The sequence below is a fragment of the Psammomys obesus genome, unplaced genomic scaffold, assembly GCF_907164565.1.
Source record: "Psammomys obesus unplaced genomic scaffold, mPsaObe1.curated_primary_1811, whole genome shotgun sequence".
NCBI classification, from domain to species: domain Eukaryota; kingdom Metazoa; phylum Chordata; class Mammalia; order Rodentia; family Muridae; genus Psammomys; species Psammomys obesus.
Window position 1 is genome coordinate 9,455,424 of NW_026585626.1, and position 9,319 is coordinate 9,464,742.

Consider the following 9,319-nt stretch of genomic DNA (forward strand, 5'->3'; position numbering starts at 1 on the left):
TTTTTTTTTTTTTTTTTTTTTTTTTTTTTTTTTTTTTTTTTACTTGTGTGAGGCATTCAATCTCAAGCTTTATATTTAAAATAGTAGAAACACACGTTGAATTGTGTGCCATAGGACAACTCAAGGCATCATTTCTTTGGTGTCGTCTGCTCCCCCCCCCCCCCCACTTTTTGAGATGAGTCTCTTAGTAGCTTGCTGGCCCTCACAGTCATCCTAGCTGATTCTAGGGATGAAGGTCATGTCATTATGGCTTTCAGGACAAGCACCTCACAGTGAGGTGCCCTTTAAATTATATGTAGAGTAAGCCCCTCTCCTTTATTGTTGCCATTCTTTCTGAATTCACATTTTCAGACTTTCAACCTTCTGGAACAGCTAAGTTAGACTTTTTCTTATCCTCTACTTTAATCTTGTTTTAGATTTTGTTTTCTGGGGGGTTATTTCTTCCACTTTATTTTACAATTATTCCATTAAGTTTTACAGTTTGGACATTATATTTTCATATCTTATTCCTAGCAGCTGCCCTCTTATTTTCGTTCTGTGAAAGATTACAGTCAACCCTTCCTAGTTATAGGTTCTTTATCTATTGATCAACTGTCACCTGAAAACATTTCAAATATTATGTATACTGAACATGTAGACTTTTAGTTTACTGTTTTTTTTCAACAGTATGCAATTTACATAGCCCTGACAATGATCTGGAAATGATTTAGCTCAGATGGGAAAGTGTGCACCCCCACATTATACGATTCTATCCAGGGGTTGGACAGTCACAAAATACAGTGCCAGGAGGGTTTCCTGAATTCAATTCTTCATAGACACTGAGGACTGGATGTATCCATACATACTACTTTCTGAAGTTGTCTTACCATAAATAGTTTTGTTTTAGTTGTCTCTTTTGTTAATCCTATTTTTGTCTTTTATCACATTGCATGATTCCTGGCTGTGTTGATCACAAAAGAGCTACAAGGAAGCACTATGATTGGATGGTATGACCTGATCGCCTCTTTGGAGAACTCAAGACAGAATGTTTGCGGTGTGTATATGTGTGTGTCTGTGCGTGCGTGCGCTCACATGTGCACACACATTTGTACAATTATTACTCTCTGTCCACAGCATAGCCCCACAAGGACTGTGTTTGATGCCTCTCAGTCTAGAGATTTTACTTTACACTTTTCAGAGAACTGAAGTTCCATTCTTCTACTAGACAGAGAAAAGAAATCTAGTCCCATGTGTGCAAACCTGTGACAAAGGTTTTATCTCTGCTTTTATCTTCACTGCCAGGTAGTCAGGTCCTAGATGACTTTACCATCTAAACCAAGTTCATCTTGGTTTTTCTATTGATGTCTGAGGGTTCAGCTTTCTTATGCTGTTTAGTTATCCAGTACTGTTTCCTAATGAACAAGATTTATTATTGATTGATGTCTTCTGTACTGTGGTTTTTTTTGTTTGTTTGTTTTTGTTTTCATTTTGAGTTTTTTTGTTGTTGTTGTTTTTTTTTTTTTTTTTTTTGGCCTTGAGCGCAAAGATCTGCCCTCCTCTGTCTCCCAAGTGCTGGGATTAAAGGCGTGTGCTACCACTGCCCTGTTTGTTTTTAGGAGGTAGCAGAGGTGAGCAGTCTCATTAGAAGCACCGTACTTACAAAGGAGTTCCATTCTGTTGACATTACAGACCACAGTTCTGAACTTTGGAAGGAGCTCTAACAGAGCAGAGGGAATTCTTTCAGAGAACAAAGCACATTTATGTGTCATGTAATTATAGTTCAGTCAGTGATGGAACAAAGCTTAAAAATGGAACTTTGGGATTTTGTCACTAGGTAACATTATAGCCATCTTACTATAAATTCAGTGCTGTGTAGACAACAAAAGTATCTCTTTTGCACTTTTCAGAATGTATCCCCTACACAGAAGGGTTTACACTGCTTGAGTTGCAGATGAGGTAGTTGAAGCATTAGGAAGTGAAGCAGCTTACTAAGGACATCCAAAGTTACAGAGACACATATCATTCTTTCTATGTATCTTGACCAATCATCCCTCTAAGGTTTTAGTAGTTGTTATTTTCCAGCTGTAGCTAGATTCTGATAGCATGCCTTCTTTAGGGGGTAGATGAGTTCTTCATGTCAGGTTAGTTTTGAACTAGCTATAAAACGGGGTTAAAGTTCTTATAAAGCTGCTTGTAAAACTCCAATACCAAATGGTCATCCCTGAAAACACAGAGACTGAGATTGTATTTATATATTTAGGAATTTTATATATGCATATATATGTGTGTGCACTATGTATGTATGCATGTATGGAGCAACTATTAATGAAAAAGAGGTCATGAATTTGAAAGGGAGCAGGAACAGTTAATTGGGAGGCTCTGAAGGGAAGAAAGAGAGGGGGAAATGATGTAATTACATTATAATCTTAAAAATAACAGATAATAAGAATTTAAATTAAGATTAGATTACTAGAGTAGCTCATATACTTTGAATATATCATTTCAAGGATTATCGACAAAGGATCTATATAGAAACTATGAAAACACCATAATAGAGAGGCTAGAAAGATGGCTCAGTGGGAAAGAGCACTGGCTGCTGCTCTTGCAGAGGACTCAGGTTCTGTTCCAAGTGCCTGCACAGTGACCAGAGGACCGGGCATACCTCTGTGGGTGCCAAGCATATACACAGTGATCACATGTGCAGTGCAAGCAAAAACTCAAGCACATTAAAAAAAAATCTTTAAAGCCAAACAAACAACAAAAACCTCACCATAATAGAAATGTAGTCCATATAGTTTTTAAAATCATAAAAAAATTATTTTATTTTCAGGTATTACTTTATAATGGAAAGATTATTTTGTTTTGAAGTGTCATAACCTCTCTCAACCATAAAACATAGCTTATTAAAATTTAGACAATTGGGCAGGGAACTGTACAGAGAACAGATGGAGACTGGTGAGGGTGGATGGTACTTTTCTACCCAGTCTTAGCCCTTCCTTTTTTTCTGTAGATACTACCCACTAGTAAGCCTTTAGTACTTTTAACGCTAGCTCGGGGTCTGCCTCCTCAACACCAGAGCCTGTAATGACCAATCTTGGGGCTATGTCTTCAAATATGACTCACTTTGATAAAAGATAAAAAAAAAAAAAAAAGGATTTGGAAAATATTTCACTTATTTTGAACGGATGTTTGTCTTTTCCCCAGGTAACAGAGATCATGGTCTTAAAATGTTCCTAAATTATAATGATAACATTAACATACTTTTGAAGAAATAGTTTGTTCTAGTCTATAAAAGCTTAATAAGTTTTATTAAACTGGGCATAAGAGAAGCCTTCTTATATGTACCCCTCTAGGGTAAAATGAAAAATTAAAAGCAAGCTGCCCTTAAACACTTACAGACTCTTTTCTGCCCATGGTTTTGCTGTGCGAGCGGGAACGAGCGATGTTGCTGAAAAAGGAATCCTTTTTAGTAGCCGATGAGGGTGGAGAGCCGGTGGAGTCTCTTCCCCCAGGTAAACTTTCAGTGCTTGGAGATGAACTGATCGTTTTAGAACTTTGCCCTGTAAGAAAATTAAGCAGCAATAATTAAACACCAGACTGTCACTAAGCCACTGAATATGCTAGCTTTAATAAATAGCGATTAGCTATGAAGTAACTTTTTCACAATGCTAACATAAAGATATTATTTTTATGCCTAGGAGTGGTATAGCTGGATCTTGAGGAAGCACTATTCCTAGTTGTCTGAGAAAGAGCCAGACTGATTTCCAGAGTGGTTGTACAAGTTTACATTCCCAGTAGCAGTGGAGGAGGGTTCCCCTTTATAGAAAGGGGAAAGAGGCTCAAGTATACAATAAGGACATTTGCGCAACCATGTTTGTAGCAGCTTTATTTGTAATAGCCAGAAGCTGGAAACAACCCAGATGCCCCTCAACTGAAGAATGGATACAGAAATTGTGGTACATCTACACAATGGAATATTACTCAGCAATGAAAAATAAGGAAATCATGAAATTTACAGGTAAATGGTGGGATCTGGAAAGGATCATCCTGAGTGAGCTGTCCCAGAAGCAGAAAGACACACACGGTATATACTCACTCATATAGACATATAATATAGGATAAACCTACTAAAATCTGTATATCTAGAGAAACTAATCAAGAGGGAAGACCCTGACTAAAATTGCCTTTCAATCCCCATCCTGAAAGGCAAAGAGGATGGACATCAGAAAAAGAAGAAAACAGGAAACCACCTAGGAACCTGCCACAGAGGGCCTCTGAAAGGCTCTGCCCTGCAGACTATCAAAGCAGATGCTGAGACTTATGGCCGACTGTTGGGCAGAGTGCATGGAATCTTATGTAAGAAGTGGGAAATAGTAAGATCTGGAGAGGACAGGAACTCCACAAGGAAAGCAACAGAACCAGAAAATTTGAACACAGGGGTCTTCTCAGAGACTCATACTCCAAGCAAGTACCACGCATGAAGATAACCTAGAACCCCTGCACAGATGTAGCCCAAGGCAGTTCAGTGTCCAAGTGGATTCCATAGTAATGGGAGGAGGGCCTGCCTCTGACATAAATTGATTGGCCTGTTTTTTGATCACCCCCACCCCCGATGGGGGAGCAGCCTTACCAGGTCACAGAAGATGACAATGCAGCCACTCCTGATGAGATCTGTAGACTAAGATCAGAAGGAAGGAGAGGAGGACCTCCCCTATCAGTGGACTTGGGGAGGGGCATGCGTGAAGAAGGGGGAGGGAAGGTGGGATTAGGAGGGGAGGAAGGAGGGGTTTATGGCAGGATACAAAGTGAATAAAGTGTAATTAATAAATGTTTAAAAATAATTATAAAAAGATACTATTTTTAAAACAATGAAGTATCAGTATAGTTTTCTATATGCAATGCTTGCTACATACTCCCTGCATGTTTTAAAAAATGTAAAAAGAAAAAAGAATGTACTTTTCTAAGATGAAGGGTGAAGTAGCTGAATTTTCTGTCAGCAGAATATTAACTGAGAAAATTTCCTGAGGAAGCAGCAGCTACTATACTACGTATGAATATGATTAAAAACTTTAAATATTTCAGCAAAAGTTTCAAAGAGCTTCTTTCTTCTCCTTCACTGTGGGAGAGATATAGGGCAACCTGAAGCTTATAATGGAATCTTGAAATGGGCTAAGGTGCTGTCTTGCAGTGCCTTTCACTAGGCCTGTGCCCTGCTTAGAGTGATGGCACTGGGGATGCTCAGCATAAGCACATAATTAATAGACGCTCTATAAGCAATCATCTCTCTTGGGTCACTAGGTACAAAAGCTACTGAGTTATACTCAGACTAGTAGTTATCTACCTGAGGCTTCTGTCCCTGATCTTCCAGCAGCTGTTTTCTTCTGCAGCCTCCTTTCTTTCAGAAACTAGGGATACTCAGTGGGGATCATCTCCCCAGACTCTAGAACCTGGAGGCAAGGAGTGAATGGTAAGCCAAAAGGAGCAATGATGCTCTCCCTCCCCAGGCTATTTGGGATCTGCTTGGCTTCTGAATGGAGAGCATGTGCGTCCTAAGGTAGTTCCTATATGGTGCCTGGCAGCAGGAACTCTTCACTTCCACCCAGATGTCCTCTCACAGGAAACCCTGTACTTCTGGAGGTCTGCATTATGCTTTGACAGCCAGCACCCTTCTTCCCAACCCTTGCTTTTTTGCATAAATGTTTTCTCATAAACAGAAAACTGTTTCCAGAGCCGCCTCAACAATTGAGTCTGTAATGGGTGATACTGTAATTTCAAGTCTAATACAAGGTCTTCTGAGCTAGAAAAGGGCAGGGAAAACAAATTCTCTTGGCCTGAGAAGCATCTTGTGTTGACTTTAGCCCTATAAAAGGAACATTCTGCCCTACCTTACCTCAGTCTTCCATCCTTTGATTTCATGTCCCCCATCTACCTCCAGGGCTTTAGGCTTTAACTTCACTGCATTATTTGTTTATGGCAATGACCTATAGACTAGGATCTATCTGGATGGAAAAGGATTCAGGAACCCATCTATTAATTTTCTTTTGAAAATCATATCAACAACATGCAGAAACATTCTTAGCATATCAGATTAAATGTAAATGCCACCTTCTAAAAAATAACAACTTTAATGACATATATTCATATATAATAATATTTGCTCTTTGAAGTGTACAATTCAGTGTTTTTAAAGTATCATCGGTAATTTAAAAACAATTACATAGCCCCAAATGGAAATCTTATGTTATTAGCAGTTTTTCCTAATCCCACCACAATCTTTGGAAATTACCCAATATGTTTGAGATATTGATAACAGACAACAAATTCAGGAGGCAGAGGAACATCAGAATGTAAACCCCCCCCCCCCGCCTGCGAGCGAAAATTGACACCTTTTATGCTGATTTCATTTCAGGTGTCAGGGGGTGGAATGTAATGAGCCTGTAAGACAACAAAGCTGTCAGGAGCAAAGTTGAGACATTTTTGGTGACAGTGACTGGGCAACGCCCCTAAGACACTGAGAGCTTGTAAGACAGCAGAGCTGTCAAGGATAGATAAGAAGATATTTTTAGTAATAGCAACTAAGTAATGCCCTTAAGACATTAAGTAGTGAAATTAAATAATATCAGCTGATTAGCAGCTGGTGTGTGTGTGAAAGAGTAGTAGGCTAAGTGATATTTTAGCATAAAGTATAGAAATTAAAGTAACCCCCTTAAGGCACTAAGTAATGAAATTAGGTAATGCCAGCCGATTAGCTGCTGGTACGTGTGAACGAGTGATATAAGTCAAAGCTATGCCCTGAAAAATCTATAAAAACTGAGCCCACACGGGTGCGGCAGGCCAGACTCTTTGGTGAGTATGCCAAGAGACCGCCACTAACCAGCCAATTCCCGAATGGCTGTTTGAAAAGCCCTGACCACCTTAACAAACCGGTTCTGAAAGGACCACCTTATCAGACTGGCCCTGGAAGGCAGCTCCCGAGCAACCGCAGCTTCCTTCGCCTCTGAGGCCGGAGCAGAGAAGCTCAGAGGCCTGTCAAGTCATCAGAAGGTCTGGCTGGAAGTGAGAAGTTCCGGGGCGGAGAAGACACTCGACACCGGAAGCAAAGTGTCCGAGCCTGTACCTGCGGCCAGGTTGTATTCCCCATAGGATGTATAAAGAGCTAGGCAACTTTTAGATATTTGTGTGATTAAAGCAGCATTCAAAAATCATTCTGGCATTGGCTCTTACCAATCAATACCTTGCCGCCCTCTGTGGCATCTCGGTTAAAGTCCTCCGGCATAATTAGGCGCTCGTGACAACCCTTCAGGTATCGGAGTAGATACCTTTATATTGTTGAGCTCTTTGCATAGTCTGGGGACAAGTCCTTCTCCAGATTTATGATTTGAAGCCCCTTTCCTTCTGTGTATTGTTTTCACCTTCTGTAAGCTGTCATTTGAAAGTTAAGTTTTTAACTGTCTGAAATCATATCTTTTTGTAGCTATATTCACATCTATGAACCCCACTACCTACAGGTCACGGTGATTTTCTTCCAGTTATAAATCTTGCATGGAATTTTAGTCCATTTTTCTTCTTTTGTGAGACAGGACCTCATTTGGCCCAGGCTAGCCTTGAACTTGGTCTACAGCTGAAGGTGACTTTGAACTTTTGATCTTCCTGCCTCTATCTACTGACTGATGGCATGGCACCGTGTCAGATTTATTTGGTGCTGTGGTCAAACCTAGAATTTTGTGCAGTCTAGGCAAGAGCCCTTTCACCTACATTATATCTCACCCTATTGATATCACTATGATGTGTCTAACTGTGAAGCTCTTGAGTTTAAGCTACTTGAGTTATTGTACATATGAATGAATGTTTTTCATAAAATCATAGAATGTATCTGTCATTTCACCAAATATTCTGCCTTTCATTCTCCTCCCTTTTTTCTGGGTTCCCACTGTTTACATATTGTTACTATTAATGGTGCCCTATATGGTTCTGAATATTGTTCATTTATCTGCACTTCTGTCTTCTTGTCCTCCAAGTGGATACTTTCAATCGACACATATTCAACTTCTGAGTCTGTGTTCTGTCAGCGCAAATCTAACAATGAATTTTAGAAGTAAATTTTTCATTCTAGTTGTCATATTTTCCAACTCCTAAATATCTTGATTCTTCAAAAATCTTTTACATATTGATTTTTTTTTTTGGTATACACTGTTTTCATTCATTTAGTCCTTACAATGCTTTCCTTAGTTGTAGCAAGTCTAATGTGGATTTTTCCCCTGACAGTCCATTGACTGCTTTACCCAAGTGTGAGCTATAGTTTCTTGCTTTATGTGCTGTGTGTCTTATGATTTCTGTTGACAGCTATAATAGTGTTGTATCCTGCTTGAACTCTGTAGCCCCTCTGTTGAGACCTACTTTAGTTCATAGCATAACTGTAGCTCCTTGGTTAACACCTGCTATAGCCTTTAGTGTATCAGAAGCCATTTTGCCTCCAAGTCTCCATTTTGATCACAAGGTGAAATTAAGTTCACGTTCCCAGGTTCTACATGCCTGACACTAGGATACAATTCAATAGTTCAATACTTGCTGCTAATACAAAACAATATATTATAAATGCATGTTCTGTTACAGTTAAAGATTATAACATCCTGCTCTGATTCCTACTCCCAGAAAGCTGGAAAGCCCCCCAAAACTCTCCTAAATCCCTGCCAATCAATTTAAAGTGCTTTCTCTAGCTACCTAGATACAACACAATACACTTGGAAAAAATCGATTATATTTAGCTAGTTAAAACGATGTAATGCTGCCCCCCCTCCATTTTTTATGCCTGGTTACCTGGTTACAAAAAACAGTCTTAGATTCAGACTGGCGACATTGTCTGGCTCCCAAGTCCAGGTTATGGCCCTGACAATTATGGCCCTGCCAGATTATGGCCCTGCCTGGCTAATTTTGTTCAGTGCTCAATAAGCTTCCTTCAGTCTGAGTCTGTTGTTCAAGTGGTCAGTGTATGGCTATTTCTGAACCCATAACAATAGAAGGTGGTAACTCTGGAAAGGAGACCCCATGCCACTCTACCTCCTCAGCCCACCTATCTTGCTACCTGTTGTTGTATTAGTGACTTTACTCAAGTGATTCTGAAGTTTATCCCCATTTTGTTGCGGTCACTGAAGCCCTTGCTTGGTTACTACAGTGGTCTGTAAATAGACAAGATTTTCTTTTCTTAAATATCTTGAGTCAGTTTTCAGTCTTTACCAGGGTTCTGTAGGTATTGGGATGCATCATGGATATCCCAGCAAGCAGTTTATAACTGCTGTAGCCTTCATTTCTATTCATGTAGAGGCTCAAATCCATCCAGAGT

General features: G+C 39.7%; 1 protein-coding gene across 8 annotated transcripts in view; it reads right to left on the minus strand.

Moving 5' to 3' along the window:
• Positions 1–9,319, minus strand: part of Tbc1d5 (TBC1 domain family member 5) — a 458,701-nt gene that overhangs the window by 50,468 nt on the left and 398,914 nt on the right. For all 8 annotated transcript variants that reach the window (XM_055614078.1, XM_055614055.1, XM_055614062.1 and 5 more), the window contains one exon: positions 3,376–3,539. In XM_055614078.1, the coding sequence (XP_055470053.1) occupies positions 3,376–3,539 (164 nt within the window). The remainder of the gene's footprint in view (positions 1–3,375; positions 3,540–9,319) is intronic.